We start from the raw sequence: 23,241 nt of genomic DNA, 5'->3' as shown, positions 1-23,241 counted from the left end.
AGTTATAACTAAATAAAAGCAGTCGCTGAGGAGCAGCGTTATAGAAAATGAATCAATGGATAATTCCCGTCATAACCACTCAAACTTTTTTGGTCCTCACATTTATGCTTTAAAGATTTTTTCACTAACAAGCTCAGTTAATTTTTTTGATCAGGAAACTGAAATTAGTCATCATTTTCTTTTTCATTTATTAATTTGGGAAAAATTTGGAAATAAGTGACAATTTGAAAAATGCCTACTTATAATGAGGGATATGGCCACGCCCACTCCGCTTTCCCCATGGTACTGCAGTGTAACCGAAGGGAGCGATTGCAATCTCTTCTTTGGAAATCATTGTACTTTCATTGCTTATAATGTGCAAAAATCCAAGTATGTGAAAAGGTACAACACCACGGACGCAAGTCCCTTGATAATTTTTTATTGAAATGCTAAAAATTGATTTCATCCAACAACCAGCGTCAATGAAGACTAAGACAAACATCAACACACATTTTTCTATAAATGTCCAAAAAAAAAGATAAATCCGTCAATAAAAATGTCTCGTCAAAATACAAACACAATAAATCAGGACATAAAAGGTGAGGTATGCTGGGAATCAGCGTTGGAAATGAGCGGTGATTACAGTGCAGGATAACAGTAATTATTAAACATGAATTAGGAAATATATTTTTTTTACTTTTATTCCATGTGTTTTTTTTCTAAAAAAAAAAAATATGTCATAGTAGAGGATTGGTAAATGGGTTAGCCACATTAAACAATTCTGTTAAAAATGTAAATTTGTCATGGACAGTTATAAAACAAGTCATTTGGCTGAGAAAATTTTCCCTTTCAAAAAAAATAGTTAACTAAATAAAATATGGGATACAAGGGGAGAAAATGTGTTGTGAAAGTGGACCAAAAAAAAAAAGTCTGAAAGCTGCGATGCTCCTCAAAGTGTTGCAGACAGTACAAAAACAAATCGCCAAGTAATCCAAGTCGACTTTTTCATCCTCCTCTTGGGAAAAGTTTGTGTTGTTCTGTTTGAGATCACCGCAAAACCCCGTCAGTTCAGACATACTGCTCTTTGGGGAACGTGTACGCCCCCACCCCCGGGGGAGGAGAGGACAGACCCGGAACTGAGGGGTACTTAAAGATGGCGGAGGAGTGCGAAGGTGGAGAGAAGGTGTTCTTGGACGAGCTGGTGCTGCTACTGCTGCCCGTGGTGGTGGTGGTGGCTTGTGGAGAATGGTAGGGGTGTTGAGGCAGGAAGGACAGAGGGGGGTTAATGGGGGGCGAGTAGGGCTCCGGGTAGTCCTCCTTGTTACATGCCAGTCTGTAGCTCACGTAGTCCGCTGTGTTAGGAAGCTCCTCGTAGAAACGCCCCGAATGCTGTGGAAAGGTGAGGAGAGCTCTTATTTGGAACACTGGAGTAGTGATGGGAGAAAACTGGTGGATTATTGTGCTTGATTTGTTTCTAGTAATTAATTAATATTAATTATAGAAATATTCAATCGCGCCAGCCAATTATGCAGGCAGGTCTGAATTCTGAGTTGTGCGCCTTCAGAGAAGTATCACGTTGTGCCACAACATGCCAGGCAGCACTGAGGTCTACTGAAAGAGATGTAGTGTAATCAACAGCGACAAGAAAAGGCAGAGAAGGTCCCCAATTGATCTCCAATAATAGCCATTGTTCCAACAGAGCACAAACAATATATCTTGTGAGTATTGTTGAAGCTCTTTTTGTATGTGCTGCTGCTCAGTGTGTTCAAGTAGGTGTTTGAAAATTTGTAATAACTGCAACATATATGCTAAATTACATTAGCCCATCCATGGTGCAACATAATACAGGATAGCATTAAGCCAGTGGAATTTCATTCAAAACAATTATATGGTTTTGGTGTTTAAAAATACAAAGTTTAATTCTGTTTTGTTTTATGTGTCAGTTTTAAGGCCTCAACACACCAATCCGCCATCAAAAAGTTCATATTTGCCGTCTGTTTAGTGAAGCGAGCCACGTCGTAAAGTCGGAGGCCGGTGTTGGGGCCTCTGGGGGGTGGGGGGGGGGGCGTGTTTGGCCGATTCAATAATTGGGTCAGGCTGTCGGGTTAAATGAGCACTGTGATTGGCTGTTTGCTAGCGAATCAGTGCACTGGACAAGAACCAGAAGTAACCAAAGTGGGAAAACTGAAAATTGAAGCTATTTCTCAAGAACTAAATGAACTTTGCTCATTTTTACATCTCCTCTATGGACAAAATGTCTGTTTGGACAGAAGAGCGCGACGATGGAGGAATCACTCTTCTTCACAAAAGACCGCCGTTATTTGACATCACCATCAAAGGCTACGCATTGACTAGCGCCGCCGATGGCATGGAGGGGTACTACTTCTTACGCATGTGAACAATGTCCGGAGTAGTTGGCTTTTGCGGTGTGTTCTTCAGTCATAATATTCAATCGCGCCAGCCAATTATGCAGGCAGGGGATTTGTGAAGTATTAACACAATCTAAAGAGATGGAGACAAGAGATGTGTCTGATAATATGTATATTTACCCTGAAGCAGAACTTTTATCTATACCTCTACCTAATTGGGCATTATTGTCTTAATAAATGCACAATTTTGTGATTGGATGTGTTAACATTGTGCAGGTGCACCTAAAATGGTGACCAATGAGTCTGTGGATACCTGAATATCTTCCGCAGGTCTTTTGCGTATTGGCTGGGACAGTTTCCTTGATGGAGAGTCGTCTCTGTGAAAAAAGAAAGACAGTAAACATTATAATCAGTGTCGCCAACAATATTTAGTTATTTTTGTTTTTTAAAAAATAATAAAGAATTTTTTTAGTCTGTGTGCAACTTCTTGGCTATAGTTTTAATGGATCTTTCTGGGTTTAAAATACACTGAGATGCACACATTGATGATATATATATCCATGCAACCATCCATTTTTTAGAGTGTTCACCCTCATTAGGGTCAAGGGTCAGTTGGACGCTATCGCAGCTGAAATTGGGTGAGAGCATGGCACACCCAGGACTGTTTGCAATCGCAGGGCACATATAGGCAAACATCCATTCACACCTTCCAGCGGTCTCGTTGTCTAATGAAATTCTCTTTATTGGACTTGCATGATCAGTCAGGCACACATAAGTTAACAGAACATACGAGGCGTCATCCTTTCTGCTTCGGATCTTGAGCACCAGCACTGTGATGGTTATTCCCATCAGCACGCCCGCCGCCAACAATAAGGCCACCACGCTGATGACATCACCCGTTGCTATCTGCGGTAACGGCTTGTCTGCAAACACACCAGACGCACATGTATCAAGATCAACTCTAAGTCTTGAGACGAAACGCAAAGAGCTCTCGTACCTATAACGCTGACCTCCACAAAGCCCGATCTGGTCCCGATGCTGTTGGTGGCATCGCACACGTAAGTACCCTGCAGATCATACGTAACCGGCCCTTTAAAGATGAGGACGTTGTCTCTTATTTCAGCGCTGCTTGGCATGGAGCCGTTTATTCTGAAGAAGAAGACAGTGAGAAATTTAATAAGTGAAAGATTTATGGGATTTATTTATTTTTTTAAATCCTCTTTACTCACAGCTTCCACTGGTAGAGGGAGACGGCCGGGTTGGCGTCAGCTTGGCAGCTCAGCTGGACGTTCTCTCTGTTCAGGTACCAGTTTCCATCGTAGCCATCCACCAGAACATCGGGTTCATCTGGAATGTACACATGAACCTATTTCATCATCAACGATTCGTTGATGTCTGTTTGGAATTTATCCTCTATAAACTACAAGATCAACGCAATAAAATTATTACTTCTGTGACATCTTGTGCAATCGTGGTGTACATTAAGGATGTTGAAGTGAGTTGAAAAGTTTCATTCAAACAAAAATAGTCCTTTGCCACTGTCTTGTGAAATTTTAGTCTGAATGAAATATGTTAATGATACAATCATATTTTATCGCTAATTATTTTGTGGGACCACAGTTTGAGACTCGTTGCACAACAAAACCCATATAACACACAGAATTTTCGTGAACAGAATGACTTACACTGAATATCGAGGGTAACGCTGTCGGTGAACACCTCGTCGTTGTAGGAGGTGACACAAGTGAGCGTCTCCTTGTGCGTTTCCCTGCTGGGCACCAGAATGTAGTCGCTCTGAATTGTGAAGGTGCCGTCTGAGTTTCTGTATTCGCGGCTGGTCACTTCACCTGGCACCCTCGTCTCCCATCTTTCCAAAGGAGAAGCATAGCAGTGTTAGCTAGCTAGTTCTAGATACATAGCTAGCTAAAAGTTAATAATTTGTATGTTTTGGTTTGTCCTGTAAAATGTTTTTTTTTTCAAGGAGCTTAAAGAAAGGAATTGGGAGTGATGGTACAAAAACTACACAAGATAACTTGCTTTGGCTGCATGAAATTAGCTCCTGATGTCACCACACTGCCCCCTTAAGGAGTGGATCAGTAATTGATTGCTTTTGAAGCATTTTTTTATGCAAGTATTAGGGCCACCCTGGGAAAACTATAATAGGATTAGTTGTCATGTTATGAAAGTACATAAAAAAGGACAGCATTTATTGATTACTTTCTTAAAAATATATAACTTAACACACAAAAATGTTTGATTTAATACACACATTATGCATTTTATCGAAAAATATTTTGCTTTTTAACTCATAAGACTTTAGTAGTATAAAAGTCATTAAATTTGTTTATTAAAGTCATAATTCCTAACTAGATTCGATTTTTTTTTATTTTATTGGACATGTAGTTTGCAAAGATACAAGATTTTAGTCCCATAAAATTTTGTTAATCTTGAAAATATGTAACTTCTGACTTTCACAAATATCCAGCTTCATTCACATACTTTTAAAGAAACTGACGACCACTTTTGAGTCTCTAAGTTTGTAAAACCAATGTTCCCTACACTAAGAATTCAAGCCATTTTAACATCTAAATCGCTCAATAAATAACATTTATGATACAATGCAGCTTTACAAAAATGCACAATGAATTTGAAAGTGATCAAATGAACACAGACCTGATGACTCCAGGTGGTTTTCCATTGGCAGAGATGCACGTCGCCACTGGCGTCTTCAGGTTGGATGCGCGAGCCACCAGCGTGGGCGTGGACAGACTCATCTGAGTGGTCGGACGAACTGAATAATGATATGATGACATATATTGCATTTTCATGGAATTCTACATACAGATTGTACATTCTGGCTGAAAGACTTTAAAGTTAAATACGTAGGAATGACAATCAATTTCAAAATAACACAATCTAGACGAATGTTATTGAAGACTATTTGTCGATGTATTTGTTATAACAATGTACTGTATCATGATAGTAAATTGCATTTTGTCCATCCTTCCATTTTCTATAAACACATTCCCTGTCAGATTTGTGGGGAGCAAGAGCCTCTCCCAGGAGACTGTTTGTCTATATGTGGCTTGTGATTGGCTGGTGACCAGCGCAAGGATTCTGCTGATAGACTCCATCTCACCTGCAACCCTAGTGAGGTCAAGCGCTCCAGAAAGTGGATGGATGGAAAAGGTTCATAAATGTGCGACAAAATGTTACAAAAAAAAAAAAATGACAGAAAATGCTGTAATACACATGCCAGGCCAGTAGTTGGCGATATTACTTTGTAGATGAAGGCGGTTCTCACCATATACGGTGAGGTTGACCTTGTTCTCCCTGTTGCCAGCAGGGAAGGTGGTGTATTCACAGATGTAAGTGGCTTCATCGGACAGACGCAGTGAGGAGAAGGTGATTGTGGTGTCCTCAAGAGTCGGAGTTCGACGCCTCACGGCGCCGTTCTTGAATGTGACGCGGTCCTTGTAGGGCGGGGCCACGGACACTCCGAGGGACGGGTTGGCGATGGCCATGTTCTGTTTAGTGCCGTTCACTAGTTTCTGCCATGTCACCTAGGAAGGTACAAAAGGCAGATGTGATGCACTCCGTGGGGCTATTCAAATTGAGTAATACATCAATAAATAAATAAATAAATAAATAAATAAAATAATAATAATTCAAAAGTTGAACTGGTAGTTCAACATGAATGAAATAGTCATTATTGATACAAGTACATTTGTGGTGTCCAGGATTGTGAACTTTGATAAAAAATAAATAAATAAATAAATAAATATCACAAGGTGATGTTTTTGGAACTACACACTCGCGAATGGGAACATTCTCTCATCTGTCCTTCGATATGTGAAAAGCACAAGGGCTCCTACGTCTTGTGGGCGAGTAGGCGAGGTGATAGTTGCAATGAACCTGTCTCCTATGCGATGTAAAACAGCACAAGGTGGGTTGTCTTGTGATTATGAATATAATCTATATGCGTGCGCTTCTTGGTATTTGTGTGGGCCGCCACCTCTTAAGTCAAGGTATAATAAAGAGAGTTGGAATGTGAGTGATGGCGAGGAGATGAGGGAGATAGCTGCTTTGTGAAATGCAATTTTTTTTTTTGCTTGTGTTCCCTTTTGCTGCTAACATTCTCAAACACGTTTTAAATACACTTTATTTCTTCACCTCACCTACCCAAACAGAAAGTTCCATAACAATCCCTAATTTTCAATAAGATTATATGAATATCAACTTAAGAGTTTATTTGGGACCCTTTGTGTGATGTGGACAAATACCTGTGAGATTTTGACGGGCGGAGAGCTGTTGATGAACCGACAACGAAGATCCACCTTGGAACCCAGATACCCTGACTTCCCGTCATCCATTTCTACAGTTTGGCCATTTCCTCCTTTAACACAAGAAAGAAGCAGACACTCATACCGTGCACACAATTATGCTGTGTCATATGGATAGAAATTTAAAACCTGGTTATTACAAGACTGTATATATTCCGATATAGTGCTACTTTGTCAATGTCAATTTTCTCTTATCCTTATGTCATGTATATACAAAACATATTTCATAGAAAAAAAAGATGCAGTGAAAAGTATTTGCAGGTGATGTGAAAATCATGAACCTTCATTTATATAATATTAGATTGACATCTCACTTGTAGGGCGTCTAAACTCACACTTGCCGAACAAAAACTCACAAAGTTGTACTTTCTTGGAGGAGATGCGTGAGGGTAATTATCCTTCACAGTGCTGCCTAAGGCCTAAACTCGCGTTACGACCAGCAGGCAAAAAAGACAGGCTTGCCAGCACTACTTTTAAATCCACCACACATGCGCACATTGAGAAATTGATATATGGACGCTTTGGGACATGATGCGAGCCTGTGTAATCTTTTGAGGCTGAACATCCTGTAATTTATATCTTATCACTTTCATTAAACAATAAAAAGAAAGTGTAACAGTCAAGGATGAAGCAGTTTGCTACAGAGAGAGGACATGGGTGAGAATAAAAGAATGAGGAAAATATTATATAACTTGTATCCAGCGTAGTGTTTACAACCCTCATACATTCTGACGACAAAAATGCAAGCTTTGCGATTTCATTCACAGTTACAAATAAAAAGAAAAATATTTTTGTAAAAGACAATATTTGTATACTTCATATACAGTTAGCAGTCAGCTGGGTCCCGCTAGCATAAAACCCAGAAATGTATTTTTAGCAAGAGTTCATTTGTGTTCGGCCGCATTGCACATTGTGCTCCAGGAGTGAGTTTTGACAAAGATACTGGTATCCACAACCTACAAACTACAGATGACATTTATTGAGTCAGTTCACAAGTTACCTGCCTAACAAGAACAGTAACAGACATCGCTTTAGCGCAGGCGTGGACAAACTATGGCCTGGGGGCCACATGCGGCCCGTTAAACGTTTTAATGCGGCCCGCCAAACTTGAAAAAAAATGAAATGAATAAACCTTGTTAATGTTTTATTTTCTGTTGTAAGGCTTTTTTTTCATTTTCATTTAAAATGAAATTTATTTTTTTTCTCCGATGAGGTGAGGTGACCAAAACACTCCGGCCCGTCTGTCAAATTTTACAACCCATTGTGGCCCACCAATCAAAAAGTTTGCCCACCCCTGCTTTAGCACGTCATCCTCGCACCCAATCCCCAGGCATGACTAATTCATTTATGCGGAATGCAACTGTTACACTAATCTATCAGTTGGACTAAGCATAGGTTGCTTGGTCATACCTTGCGAATCCCGCACAAGGACGACAAAAGAGAAAAGTGACTGTATTTGTGTTACCATTTCACATGGTAAATAGTTCACTCAATACGCCATACATCAAAATAACGATAAATGTTAGAAGGTATTATAGACGTTTTTACATCGCACTACAATATATATATTATTTCATCTCACAGCTTTCCACTCTATTGCAATTGACAAATAACATATTTTTCCTCTAAATGTTGCATTGTATTGTAATATTCCAGAATATGTGTAAAAGGGATTTTGCGTGGTCAGCACAGCTTATGTCAAAGGTGATAGCATCAGACAACATGAGAACGGACCTTAGGTCAAGGGTTGAGGATTACAGTAAGGTATAAATAAGTGCGATTTGTAAAGCACTGTCCGCACTACCTGACTGATCCCCTGGAACAAATCCATTCCAGAGCCTCCCCTACTTCACCTAGTGTACTTCACTCACGTGTTTACTTGTGATGCATGGCCAGACAGAGTGAGTAAGAGTGTGAGTGGGCTTACTTTTAAGCAGCTAGCCCACTGATTGATTCATAATGCAACCTCGCAGAGGACAAGGATGGCTTACTGGACAAACAATGCTCCACACAAAACCCCAAATATTATGATCAGAGGTCCCCAACCTTTTTCCCGCCACTTTCCGGTTCACACTATACGTAAGTTTTGTGGACCGTTTGGCGGCTTTGCATTCCTTGCTCTATGTAAGGAGCGGGCTTTGTACGTGATATCGTTACTCATTTTGTTAGCTTGTGTGTTTAATATTAGCCTAATGCAACCAAGACAAACAGAATCTTTACATGCGTCAAACTGCACGTTTTTTTATGTTTTTTTTTTTTCATCTGCACGGCCCAAAGTGGCCTGCGGACCGGTACGGGGCCGTTGGTTGGGGACCACTGATCTACGGTACAGTATATGTGCGTAAATGACATTTTACAATGACTACAATAGATATCTGCAGTTTTAAACAATCCAAACCGATAAATGAGGCTCATGGTCACAATGAAAAAAATAGTATGGCTGACCAATAATGAATAATGATGACAATGATATATCATTACTATTATCTGCTGTACTTTAATAAAACAGCTTTATACTCACATTAACTAAAGTTCAGCATGCAAGTTTAATATTTCCATTATATTTATGGAGAACTATTGATGTGGACATACATGATGTTTCGCACTCATTTGTGACATGATCAATCCATTAATAAACAACCCAGGCAGAACTTGCAGACATACATTAGCTCCGCCCTCTTGTTAAACCGCAATATAACATTACGCCAGTGCTTTATGTTCTCATTTCTGAAAAAAAGGACAATTGCTAGTCAGTGACCACAACAAGAGGTGCACAGTGGCTCTTATTTAGCAATACCAGTCAGCCCAAATAATGGAAACAGCTTTTATGTAGTGAAAAAAATGTTGTAATCTATCGGTGACTTAATTCCACTTTAACTGTGTCATTAAAAAAACGATTAGCATCTTTGTAAATCCAAAGCTGATTACATTAGTGTACCTAATATTGTGGTTTTATGCACAATATGTTTGTTTGGCCTCTTGCAAACGTACACGGTGTGCATACTGTATGCTATCATACAACTGGTATACATTCATCTCACATTCTCATGCAAATATAATTCGCAGTCCAACCTCAACCATGCGTGCTTTGTCGCACTAATAACTTAAATTGCATTAAAGCATAGCTTCTTCCTATTGTGCACTAGACAGAAAGAAAGCAGTTTGTGGGAGTAGATTACAGTCTTGAACAATATTAAAATGCATCTGTATGATGAGAATTTATGTATGTGCTGAAATATACAGGTCCTTTCTGCCCGGGTCATTGCAAGCTATTTCCATAGATAGGAGACTGAATTATGTTTATTAAGTCATCCAGGCATGCGACCGAGTAGAACTACTGAATGACAAACCAAAAATTTGGGACCACACTACCCAAGCTCATACACACACTGAAAGTTCCCGAGTGAACTGTGTTGTGCTGATTTGAAGTTTTAGATCAGGTGTGGTCAAACTACGGCCCGGGGGCCACATGCGGCCCGTTAAACGTTTTAATCCGGCCGGCTGAACTTGAAAAAAATTCAATGAATAAACCTTGTTAATGTTTTATTTTCCAAATACTATGGTTTTTCAAACACATATATATTGTTGTAATGCTTTTTGTTCACTTTCATTTAAAATTCAATGTATTTTTTTTCTCCGATGAGGTGAGGTTACCAAAACACTCCATCCATCTGCTCCTGGTCCGGCCACTCTGTCAAATTTTAGAACCCATTGTGGCCCGCCAATCAAAAAGTTTGCCCACCCCTGTTTTGGATGAAGCGCAGTGAGTCCACCTTGGTCCTCTCAAACACACGCATCAATTCGAGCACACACACACACACACACCATGTCTCTCTTTTTCATCTTTTTCACCTTCCTGCTCTCTAACCAGGTCCATTCATCCATTCTTCCATTGTTTAAGAGGATGGGAAATGACCTCATGAGCCACAATGACCTAAAAACAGCAGCAGCATGGGAACTTAACACAACAATGGCAATGTTGTTTCATTTGACACGTGCAACACGCATGGAAGGAGTCCTATGAAATAAGTCCGATATAAACATATACACAATGACATGAGTCGTGGCAGAAAAAGGCATCAAAAAAACGATTCGGATTTTTTAACCTCCGTTTTCACAGCGACATTATAATTTATTGGATTCTAGCAATAAAATCGGTCTTGCAAAGTGTCAGGTTGTTTGTAGAGTGTTTTTTACACTGAGACAGACATGCATTGTTCATGTAGAAAGACAAGGGAGGGGAGGCAGGGTGACAGTTTGTTGATGGAAAAACTAATTGCAAAGCTATTCAAGGCCACTTGTTGATAAAACCAAATTCCTTGAAACATAAAAGACGCTTCATGAATGCACTGTGGAAAATTACAGTATCCAAAAAAACAACGAAAGTGAATGGAAAAGTACCAAAGGACTGACACATTTGTTACAAACTACATTCAGGACAAACACTCACTTTTAATTTCGATACAAAAGCAGACCGGCCTATAAAATGTATTATAAACCCTTCGTGCAACTGATATGTGGATTTCCTACAATGTTTGTTTCAAGATGAAAAGTAGCATTAGCGTGCCACCAGTACATTGAAATGGTCACATACAAATACTCAAGAGATATTCCTTAATGCAATATAGATTTTTGAGCAGCTACAATGAAGAGTAGGTTGCTCTCGTGTCTGTCCCATGTGGAATGTATCTATTAGAAAAGCAGTACTTTCTCATTAAACTCCACTGCAGACTCCAGCTGTAAAGATGCCACGTCATCAGCAAGCAGTGTGTCGTGTCGTTGTGAAGTGCTTTCTCCATATATGACAGTATTAGTATAAGTAAATAAAAGTGCAGACATCTAGTATCACCTCTGTTGTTTTTCAAATATAGTTGAGGTGTGACGTCAATTTATTAATGTGGATGATGTGCCCAATGATTAATTTAATGTATTAAAGTGGAGGCTACTGTTTGAGGAAATACAAGGGTGTCAAAAACAGGTTCAGGTTTTTTAATTCCAAAAGAACATGATTCCTACAGGAAAATATGGTTTGGGCCTGCTTTTTCTTTAGCTGGAACTAAAAGTGGAAGGACTTGTGAATAGTTAAAATTAGCTGTCAGTGTTGTTACAAAACTTACAGACTTTTAATAGAAACAAAAAAGCCTACTAGAACATCTGAACTCTATTTAGGGTTAACCAGAGGCATTTCAAATGGTGAATGTGACTGCTTGATTCTGAATAGAACCAATTCACCATATATGAGAGGGTATGCACACTTCTGCAACCACAGAATCTCAGTTGTTTATTGCAAATTTGGATTTTTTTTCCACATGAATGGTTGAAAAGGTTTAAGACATGATCTATTAGTCTAACTTGTTTTATCAAACATAAATCAGGCAATGAAACAGGGGGGTGTAGACTTTTTATACCACAGTACATGGTTGTGAGAAGTCTAGGGGGTGACATCGGTGCAATTTAATTGGATTCTTAGTAAGGGCTTTAGGCAATGCCATGACATCATAATTATGACATCATTGCTGATCCTTACGATTATCTGTCTTTTTGTTGAAAAGAAATGTGAAATGTTGGTTACTCAATTAGAATTTTGATTTTTTTTTTTTTCAAAATATCAGCATTGAAAAAGGAGAAGATGAAAGAGAAAAGAGAATGAGGGCAGATTATCTCTTTATTCTCAGCGCCATCAAATCTGTGATTGATTGCGGATTAACACGCTGTGTTTGTGCGGAATTTACTGTGGAGGAACCTGACGCGCAATGAATACGGTCTAACACGGAATGACGCACAAACACACACGCCGGCACACACATCAAACTAAAACCTACAATTGGTTTGTGACATTAACCACCACTATATCACGTGATGATTTCCCACTCCAATTCTTATCCCTGAAAGCGAGAGATTGCACCGCAAAAGCAGCGTATATAGCAAGAATGAAAACACACTTGTGACATCCACTCTGCTAAATTACATCCCTTGCATGCTGCCATTTTAACTGATTGAAATGTGGATTTTTTTCAAAATCACAACATGCAATTTAATCTGTCATTGTTTCAGAGTGCCTGTGTGCATGTTTGCATGTAATCTGCGCGGCGGCGTGTAGTGTGCACTTGGCCCGCGTTCAGTGAGGCCAGCTCATAGGATTAGCATGACTCTTGCTGCTGTTTGGGGACATGAACGCAGAAAAAGAGAGAGGATGAAGAGTCACGATGACTGCAAAATGTTAGCGAAGGATGTCGGAGGGGACAAGTAGGAAGAAGGTTCACTCATTGATGATAAAAATGAGAATGCAAAATTACATAAAGGGGGGGAGGACGAGGACAAGAAGGTCTATGGCGGATTATTTTAGTCTGGGTGATCCAACAGTGGATTATGCCAAAATTTGATTTTGCTTGTCAGTCTACAGAGGCAAATGGTTGCAAAACAAAAAGTGGAGGGAATGAGCAAAGGTGTGCGCCAAGCAGGTGAAGACGTTTGTTGTCTGGGATTTGGTAGCGATCTTGTCTCACCCTCCGTGTGCATCTTTAATCCCTGTCCTTCAACACGTGGCACACATGCACCCACACACACACACCCCCAAAGAGAGGAATGTACACACGTAAACGCACCAGCAAATTACTGCTCAGATGGCATGGAGAGGGCTTTATCGGCGACTTTGAGTGAAAAAAGCAATCAGAGCAGATGTCACAGCAGCTCAACACATCCGTACGCTGCCACTATTGTCATTACGTAACCAACCACGCCCCCTCTAGCCTACTTTTTATTGGGATGCCGCCACAAGTCTGACACCCAGATTTTCATCGCTCCATTCATTAAAATGCACTGGAAGGGTGTTTCTCAACCACACATTAGTGTGACCAGAGAGATCAAACAAATACTGTATCTTTGTTTACCTATATATGTCAGTGACGTATCTTGACAGGCAGAACAATTAAATGGTCTTCCACTAGATGGCAAAATGTAATTAATTATTTTTTTATTGTAAATTGGGTAGCCACCTGTCGCCATTCATACAATCAAATCGCTTCTCGTTCAGTTGTAAAGGCCTTCAGACTTCAGTGAACAAACATGCCTGATTTTGGAAAGTGGGAGAAAAGTGGACAAGAGGTAAACCCACACAAGCACGGACACGAGAAGGCCAAGAGACAATTTTCTGGAGCGTGCAAAATATGGCTGTAAAAAAAAAGAATGTTATTGACATTGCAGCAACACAGTAATGCAAGCAATTACTTTAAACAAACAATAATAATGAAAAAATAGTCGTTAAAATCTCTTTCAAATGGTAGCAGGTGGCCACAAAACAATCTGATTGAGTTTTTGAGGCAATGCCATGACATCATCGTCTTTGCATACATCGCTAAAGTATTTGGGAGTGAGCCAGCAGGAGAACTATATTAAAAAGTAAGAAAAGAAAATAAAATAAAATTGGTTATAGGAATGTTTGTGTCTTTGCCCTCACTCCTCCAGAGTGACCCACAATCTGCCTATTAAAATTATACTGAGCATCAACAAACATCTACAATCACCATATTCTGTACATTAGGTCCAATCAAAGAAGATCCAATATGAATAGATCAATAGATAAATATATCATAAATGTGAATCAAAACAAACTCTAAGTTTAATAGCCATTATTGAAAGTAAAAATTAAATGGAAACATTTACCTGACAAAACGTAAGTAGTTATCAAGAATATCCAAAGTGTCGTATGTTCCATGCCCAAACCACCTTTGCCAGTTTCCCTCCTTGGTTCAGTTCCCAGTGTGTACTTGTGGTCTGCCTAAACGGCGACTTTTTCTGCTTCTGACGCTCCAGTCGAGCCTCTTTTCCACCCAACTCAGAAGATGGAAACAAATTGTCAAACTCGCACCATAAGGTTTGATTGCCTCTTCCCTCCCGCTCGTGTTGTGATTTGTCCGTGAACCGGAGGCGCAGCAGTCGGCTCGGCTCCGCGGGGATAAAGCAGCTTAACGCGTGGGCAGATTATTTCCCAGATAGCCTTCCCACAGTCCCCACCGACAGATAGATGTCCCAGCCCAGGGGGCCGGGTCGGACACTCCCGTGCAATCAGCCACTCAAAAAAAACTAACAGACAGAATGGCTTCCAATGAATTCCAGCCCATTCGCGGTTCTCTATTAACGAATTCTGTCAATCCTCAACTATTAGACAAAACAAACTCACCTATTGGCATTTGTAACAAGGTTTTTGCTCTCTCTCTCTCTGTCTTTCTCTCTCTCTCTCTCTGTCTCTCTCTCTCTCTCTCTCTCTCTCTCTCAGTCCCTAAAACCTAAAATGACACAAGATGGTGCCACAGTCCATACATTTCATCAATACTGATGCAGATACTGAAACTGATCATTTTCACAGCCATTTTTTTCAGTCAAAATATTACACTTAGGGTCAAATCACATGACACATATTCACAATTTTTTAACCTAATATATTAAACATATGACTCACAAACCCCAATTTCAATGAAGTTGGGATGATATTTAAAACGAGCGAAATAAGATAAACAGCTAAAAGCAGAATATAATGATACCAAATAGACCGTTGCCCAATAAACCTGTTCACCTGTGGAATATTCTATATTTGGTTTTTTGTTTGTTTGTTTGTTGGTTTGTTGGTTAGTTTTTAGTATTTCTTATCTTTCACAGTCTTTTGTGGATACCGTGCCACCTTTTTTGGAACGTGTCACAGGCGCAAAATTAAAAATGTGTGTTAGTGTTAGAAATCAGTTTGAACATTAAATGTCTTGTCTTTGAAGTGTATTCAGAAGTGGGCTGTACAACATTAGAAAACATGCAATAAGCGGTATTGTGTTGAATTTTGTGATATCAATATTTTTTCGATATTTAACAGGTACCTAAAGACATTACAGTTTTACTGTCTAACAAAACAAATACATTTTTAATGCGGCAAAATAAGCATGCTGGATGGATTCTTAGTTTATATATAATTAAATAACTTACATTTTTTTATGAACATGGTATATATGTTTTTTTTAGGTTAGTTACTGGTAGTCATGTCCTTTATACTGTTCGCTTATTGGGTGGTGATGTGCATCTAAGGTTGCAACTGATTGCTCAAAGTCAGATAAAAGAATACAATTCCATTTGAAACTTAACACACGTCTTTGAGACATACATATTGCTTGTGCCATTATTGCAATTATGATATATATTTTTTATCAATATATTGTGCAGCCCAATTTCACGATTTGCAAATCATTGCTTTCTGTTTTATTTACATTTTAAACAATACCACAACATTCATTGGGATTTGGGTTTATACTAATTGTTTAGGGACTATTGTTGATGTCCTCAGTTGTCGTGTAATTTCGTGCTTGTACCACTGTGAGGCGCTGGAAGGCCGAATATGGGGCTCGGGCTTGCGTCATCATGCGAGAGCGAGAACATCATGCACAATTTTCTGTTCCTTTTTCAAAGTTATATGAAAAAAAGTAAAGGGTAAAAAAAACGTTTTCTGTTACTTTTTAGGGAGAGAAAGCAAACAGGTTACTTAGGTGCTCTGTGTTGCTCGCAATAAATACGCCATGTTTGGCTGAAGAAACTCATTACATCCGTCGTCAATTCTTCCAAATGCCATGTTAAGCTGCAACAAATTTAACAGTAAAACATAATTTAACAAAGAATCAAAATGAAATAAATATTGCTGTTCCTTGGTGTATGGTGACGTGTTGGTTGCTATGCAGTTGCTAAGGTCCTTTTATGCTTTGGTCCTTTGATTACGTCACCTTTATTCTGTCATATATATATAGCAAGCCTAATATCTAACTGTATATAAGGTCGAGTTACTCAATGACACCTAAGAAACTTTCTTCGCGTTATAAGGTCAGCTCAGCAAATCCAGTTCTGTATCTAGCCCTGCTTTCTGTAATATCTTGGAATTTTTGTATAAACAATTCAATACAATATAACTTTATTTATATATCGTATTTCACAACTGCTAAAGCAAATAAAGCACCTACCATATGATGTAATATAAATTAGCAGGACAACAAAATACTAATTAAAACACGTGGACAGATATACGGTAGATACCAGAAGAACAGGAGAACAGCTACAGTCTCGTGTTGAGTCGAAAGCTAAAGAGTAAAAATGTGTCTTCAAGCGGGTTTTTAAAAGTGGACAGAGAGAGGGCTTGTTTAACACAATTTAAGCTAATTCTTGACGAAACTTAACTTAAAGACATGGTGTCAAGATGTCCGAAATCCTTTCAGTAACTTTTAATTGACTCTTCTCCGTCGAGAAATAATAAAATAAGGATTTTTGTGCTTGGCTCAAAGCTCTGGGAACACATTTCGATTGTGTGCTCGTTGTGCGAGTTGTCAATTGACAACTTATTTTAAAATAAGGACCTTTGTCTGTCATGAACTAATATCACACAAGTTTTACCTTTTCAAACAAATTATTGAAATAAATGGATTGTCCTTTATATTTTATTGGCATTTACTTGTGCATTATCTTGCCGAAATATATAGTCAAAACTGGCAGACCGCAAAAAATCAATTGCATCGACAAAAAAAACAAACAGTGGCTCACGTGTGAGTCACATGACCAATCAGCTGACTGTTTTTTTTTAAAGAGGAGTCGGTCTGCGGACTCCGCTGTGTCGCGGCCACCAGTGGAGGACAACAACGACGTGAATTTTACATTTTTCCCCTCCACGAGGCTTCTTTTTGTGGAAGTCCTCGCCGGGGTTAAGACAACGACGAAGCTCTCGTCTGCATTACCTTCAGGTACCTGGTAAAAGTTGGCTAGTTCACCATGTACCCGCTTTGAGTCTTTTTCACCGCTAAATTCACGAACGCTTTTAAAGTTCACGGCTACACCACTGTCTTTGTTTGTGTTTGGTCCCCGCCAGGACGTAGAAAGGCTTCCACGACGACAATATGACTCGGCTGCCTTTACCGCAGCTCCACTTCGGGCTGCTAACCTGCACGCTGTTTCTCGCGCTGCCTCTGTCGGCTTTTTGTCGCCCCACACTGATCTCAGGTCAGTCGCAGCTTGTAATGGAGCGTCTCAGCCTGCCAATGTTCCGATTTAACTGGACCAGCATCTCCTGCCGCGCGTGTCAAGTCCTCTTCACCATATTGGATGTGGCGCTTTTGGTAAGGCTGCAGATATAAAAGTAATTAGTTACTGTGCTTGAGTAGATTTTTCAAGTATTTGTACTTTACTTGTCTATTGATTTTTGTTTCATTTCTGCTGACTTTTTACTTTTGATCTCGACCCTACATTTGAAAACAAAGGTCACCGACATGAAGCGTTTTCGTTTACACAATTGTAGTTTTGCAACAGTGAATTTTTAACCATTGCAGCTGCATGCAAGGGCCACTATGCATCTTTTTAGAGGAGTTATTTCCAACCATTGTAAGATCGGATATGTTGTGGAAATAATCAAAATCATTTGTCAGAAAAATTGTCAATTTGCTACAAATATTGCGCCTTTTTGTTTTGTTGTTACACGAAAAAGAAATCTCTATAATTGTGTAAGCTCGGGAAAGCGTGTTTAAGTTAATGACACGCTTCCCTGTCCCATTCTTCTCTTGACAGACAATACACATATCAGCAGTATATTTTTTTAAAAATCTCCCTTCTCAATATTCTGTTAAATTTGTCTCTTCCTTGTAATATGATAATAAATGGCAACATAAAATAATTGACCTTTATCCACTTTTTGCCATTCATAAAACGGAATAAAAGCTTTGTGTTCAACTAACTGGGCCCAAATTTCACACGTTAGTTTCAGTGTCTATACTACAATAAAGGTTGTGAAACACTGTTTTAAAGGAACAAAACCAATGAAATGTGGATTTGTGTATTTAGAACGCAGCATTCCTGTTGACATTCATTAGGTTTTGAACATCTGTTTAAAATTGTCTGGGGCTATGACCCTTCGTGAACCATGTATACTGTGTTTGTCATGAGATAAGCAGTGTTTAGTCTGAAATTCTGTGAAATATCATTTACAAGTCCAAAGAGATGCAAGTCCCATATTTGTTGTTGTTGTTGTTTTTTTTTTGTGATGGTTAGTTCCAACTTCATTAACCGAGGTTTTTTTTTGTTGTTGTTGTTTTTCTTTTTAAATGTTGCAATGGGCAGCCAAAAAAACAACAATTTCTAATATAGATTATATTTAAGGTGTAAAGTCTTCTTTGTGGATTATATTGCTGATGTCACCATGGATCATATGATTGCTTTGTTTGACTTCAGTTGTAGACTTTGTCCTACACCAAACCATTTGGTAACCTGGACAAATCCATTAGATGCCATGCGAGAGCGTTCTGCTAAATATTTTATGTGTGAGCATAGAAATACACTGTCTTAATGAAGTAACACACTTTTAAGAGATTTTGACGCAGCTTTATATTTGATTTCTCTTCCAGAGCGACATAAACGAAGAGCGAGTGGCGCGTGCTGTGGGCGAGGCTTGCATCCGCCTCCACCTGGCCGACGAGCAGGTGTGCCATGACATCACCGAGCTTTTCCGGGACGACTTCATCCGGGCGTTGCAGGAGTCCCTGCTGTGGCCGTCCGAAGCGTGTGGCCTGCTGGTGGGGCCCTCCTGCGGCAAGTTTGACATCTATGCGTCATGGAACATAACCTTGCCCAAGGACCCCAAACCTCCCGTTACACCGCCTGTGCCACCTAAACCCGGCTCGCCGAAGAGCAGGGTGCTGTTTCTCACAGACATCCACTGGGACAACGTAAGCTTGCTTCAATTGGAGGAAGACGTAATTCAGTCCACTGAGCGTTTACATTATCAATAGTCATGTATTTGTTGCATTAAATTAGCTGTTCTTCCAAAAATTGGTTAATTGAAATGGATGTATATATTTTTATTGAATTTTTTTCTTGCAAATATGTTGGTGAAATGTAAATTTTTATTTCGATAATTTCAAATCCATTTCGAATTAGCACATACCTGATTTAAGTATATTTTAACATATGACAGAGAAAGTTTTGAATTTAAATAAGGTTTATTTTCCTTACATATTTTAAGCCCACCACCCCCACCTAATCTTAAAATGTCGTGGCTCACGTGTTCATGTTTAAAAAAAAAAAAAAAAAAAAAAGGTTTGCCCTCCCTTGTATTGGGTCAAAGCTCACTTTTCAATTTAAATGCTACAAGCAGAAATTAGCTTGAATTAAGAGTTTTTTGAAAAAAAAAAAATTGCGACTGCAAATTGAAAGCGCAGCTCAGAATGAAACCACGCCATCCAACTGAATTCTGCTGAGCAACATTGGCATCAACGCTGTTATTAAAGTTAATTGAGATATTAACTAGGAAACACCACCCACTCTATTCACTTTCCAAAAAAATAAAACGCATCAATGGTTTTGTAACAAACATCCTTCCCTTTATGTTTACTTCCTTTTTTTTTGGCCATAGTTGTTCAATTCTACACTTGATGGTTGGGCAGGCACTGAAGCGACCCAATTATGTGTATAAAAGTTATTGTTCTTTTTCTTTGACAGGAGTACGCTACTGGCAGTGCCGCTGACTGCAAGGAACCTCTGTGCTGCCGTAATGACTCAGATTCCCTCAAGTGGCGGCACAGGGAGGCGGGCTACTGGGGAACATACAGCAAGTGCGACCTGCCGCTCAGGACCATAGAAAACCTCCTGGAAAATGTGGCCGGGGCTGGGCCCTGGGACTGGGTTTACTGGACGGGAGACATCCCGGCGCACAACGTCTGGTCTCAGACCAGGGAACAGCAGCTGTCTGCACTCACCGTCATCACCGGGCTCATTCAAAAGTAAGAAAACGGTTGCAACATTCTACTGGGTTGCGGTTGGATGCATTTTTACCAACTGGTCCACAGACATCTTGGGCCGAACGTGACGGTCTACCCTGCTATTGGAAACCACGAAAGTACACCTGTGAACAGCTTCCCGCCGCCTTTCGTTCACGGCAACCGATCCTCCGCCTGGCTCTATGACACCATGGCTGACGAGTGGTCAAAATGGCTGCCGGAGCAGGCTTTGAAGTCACTGAGGTGGGTCACAGCTTGGGGTATGTTCGCAGCTCGACTTACTGCCAAAGGGACCTTCTTCTGTGTAATTGTATATAATGTTAGTTGGGTCAACTTATGTTTCCTTCAATCAATTTTTCTTTTTTGTTAGTATTCCGACAGCCTTTTTCAAAGTACCCAAGTTGAAACGGCTGGATACAATATATAACTGCATAAAGTATAACAGTGACATGGTTCTCATCCGATACAACTGATATTAAGCGAGTTTAGTTGCGGGATGCTTTTCTCATCGCTAGTTCTCTTTACCATTATTTTGACATAGCAAAGACTATCTACTATTTTTGTACTTTATTCATTAAAGTAATCTGATGTGATTGCAGATACGGAGGATTTTACTCAACGGAAATCCAGCCCGGCCTCAGGCTGGTGTCCCTCAACATGAACTTTTGCGCCCGTGAGAACTTCTGGCTCATGGTAAACTCCACCGACCCTGCCAACCAGTTGCAATGGCTGGTCCACATTCTCCAGGCTAGTGAAGACAAGGGGGAAAAGGTGAGCAGGAAGTAGTAAATTATACACATTGTGAAATAGCTTTTTAATGAGGCCAAAGTTGTTGAGCTGTGTGTTTCTTTATGGCTGTACTTGTCTTTCTCCGGGCAGGTTCATATCATTGGTCATATTCCACCTGGTTTGTGTTTGGGCAGCTGGAGCTGGAACTACTATCATATTGTCAACAGGTACCATGATTTTTTTAAAAAATGAAAATGCTACATTGAGGCTTGGTTGCATGCCTGGCAACAAAAGATTAGTTGGGCTGAACAATTTAAAACAATATGATAATTGTGATTTATTTTCCCCTGTTTAGATTTTTTTTTCAAAGTCCTCTTTCCATGTATGTAACAAACACAAGCAATTAATTTGTATTACAATACTATGAAAGTCTTTTTTCCACCTACTTCAGTTTGAGTTGACTTAAGAAGGAAACTAAATCAAATTTAAAAAAAACTGTGGCTTTGTTACATGAAATATGTAAACGTGGACTGCACTGACCTTATACACTATAGAAATAGACACATTTTTATATATGTATATCGATCTCAATGAAGCGTTTTTTCCCCCCAAATTGCTGCCTTTGCAATTAGAAAATTGCATTCTACTACAGTAGACTTTAAATGTGCCATGAAAATGCATCATTGTGCTGTAATTGACGTCAACCAATCACAGTCAATTGTTGTTTTTTCCAGATACGAAAGTACCATTACGGGTCAGTTTTTCGGACACACACACTATGATGAGTTCCAGATGTTTTACGACGGGGAGACCCTGACTCGGCCGCTGGGAGTTGCGTTCATTTCTCCCAGTGTGACCACCTACATTAATTTAAACCCGGGTAAACATGTCAGAACTTCCGTTCTCTTTGTACACACGGAACTAATTTATTGGACACCTTTCCAGGTTACCGTGTCTACTATGTAGATGGGCACTACCCAAGCAGCTCCCGGCTGGTTCTGGACCATGAGACCTACATCCTCAACTTGACAGAGGCTAACCACAAATTTGGAGAGCCCCAAGAGAACCCCAAGTGGACCTTGTTGTATCGTGCCACAGATGCTTATGGGCTCTCCAGCCTTTTCCCTTCTGACTTGGACAGACTCGTGCAGGGCTTCTATGGGGATGACCGTCTCTTCCGGAAATTCTGGTACTTCCGACACAAGGGACATGTTTCCGAGCCGTGCAAGGAGATGTGCAAAACCGCAATCTTGTGCTTTTTGCGAAGTGGCAGATATGACTTGTTGCAGCACTGTGACCTCAGTCATGGTGTCAAAGTGAGAACAATTCCATGTTAGGTGAGGAACTTGATTGTCTGCTGCTGTTATTTCCCGAGGAATTTCCATAGCAAAATGGTATCAAGTGTGGTGTCCCCATGCTTTCATTTTTGTTTCCAGCTAAGAATGTCGTCTGTTTACTTGAAATGAACAATGTTTGGTCAAAATCAATCCTGAAAGTTTTCTGTCTGCACTTTAATGTTAGCAAATCCAAATCTGTACACACAATTGAGAAGTATACAATAGTATTGTACTTTGACGTGAACAAGGTCCATCTGCATCATATGTCGCTTGATTGCCTGTATAAATTGTGACTAAAATATGTAGTTATTTGCGAATAAAAATGATTTTGGTTCATGAGGCTTTTCACTTGTAAAACGTGAGCGGATGCAAACTGAGAAAGGGGTAATCAATCCCCCCCAAATTCTTTGCAATAACATGTTCTATGTGCTTTGACTCGAAACACGGCATTCTCATATCGCAGTTGCGGAATATGAGTTAAGGAGCAAAATCCATCTGTTTTTGGCAAGCTCAGGGCGTGGCCGTTGTGCCATTTCTGTAGACTGAAAATGACATGACAGTCTAGGCTCCGCAAATGACCAATCTTGGCTCACCTTCAGAAACCAGGTGAGCTGTGATTGGTCATTTTCACTCAACAAAAGTGAAAAAATGGCCACCCACTGAGATTGCTTAAAAACGGGTGGATTTTGCTGCTTAACTCATA

At 39.8% G+C, this 23,241-nt stretch overlaps 2 protein-coding genes across 2 annotated transcripts; one reads left to right on the top strand and one right to left on the bottom strand.

The window, feature by feature from the left end:
* Nucleotides 1-402: 402 nt before the first annotated feature.
* On the bottom strand, nucleotides 403-14,812 carry nectin1a (nectin cell adhesion molecule 1a). Its single transcript, XM_088280455.1, has 10 exons — nucleotides 14,354-14,812; nucleotides 6,632-6,744; nucleotides 5,653-5,911; nucleotides 5,022-5,139; nucleotides 4,034-4,215; nucleotides 3,578-3,695; nucleotides 3,346-3,497; nucleotides 3,139-3,271; nucleotides 2,662-2,725; nucleotides 403-1,368 (listed from the first exon to the last, which is right to left on the bottom strand). Exons 1-10 carry the CDS (start codon nucleotides 14,403-14,405, stop codon nucleotides 1,048-1,050), a joined length of 1,512 nt encoding a protein of 503 aa, XP_088136581.1. The 5' UTR covers nucleotides 14,406-14,812; the 3' UTR covers nucleotides 403-1,047.
* Nucleotides 14,813-17,269: 2,457 nt separating this feature from the next.
* smpd1 (sphingomyelin phosphodiesterase 1) lies at nucleotides 17,270-22,874 on the top strand. Its single transcript, XM_088280408.1, has 9 exons — nucleotides 17,270-17,451; nucleotides 17,577-17,823; nucleotides 19,102-19,422; nucleotides 20,195-20,475; nucleotides 20,542-20,715; nucleotides 21,072-21,243; nucleotides 21,352-21,428; nucleotides 21,936-22,081; nucleotides 22,147-22,874. The coding sequence occupies exons 2-9, from the start codon at nucleotides 17,605-17,607 to the stop codon at nucleotides 22,536-22,538; spliced, it is 1,782 nt and encodes a 593-aa protein (XP_088136534.1). The 5' UTR covers nucleotides 17,270-17,451; nucleotides 17,577-17,604; the 3' UTR covers nucleotides 22,539-22,874.
* The last annotated feature ends 367 nt before the right edge of the window (nucleotides 22,875-23,241 follow it).

Source organism: Idiotropiscis lumnitzeri, chromosome 17 (genome assembly GCF_059441095.1).
Source record: "Idiotropiscis lumnitzeri isolate Australia: NSW breed Sydney's pygmy pipehorse chromosome 17, RoL_Ilum_1.0, whole genome shotgun sequence".
In the NCBI taxonomy this organism is placed as follows: domain Eukaryota; kingdom Metazoa; phylum Chordata; class Actinopteri; order Syngnathiformes; family Syngnathidae; genus Idiotropiscis; species Idiotropiscis lumnitzeri.
This window is presented reverse-complemented; position numbering and strand designations above follow the sequence as displayed.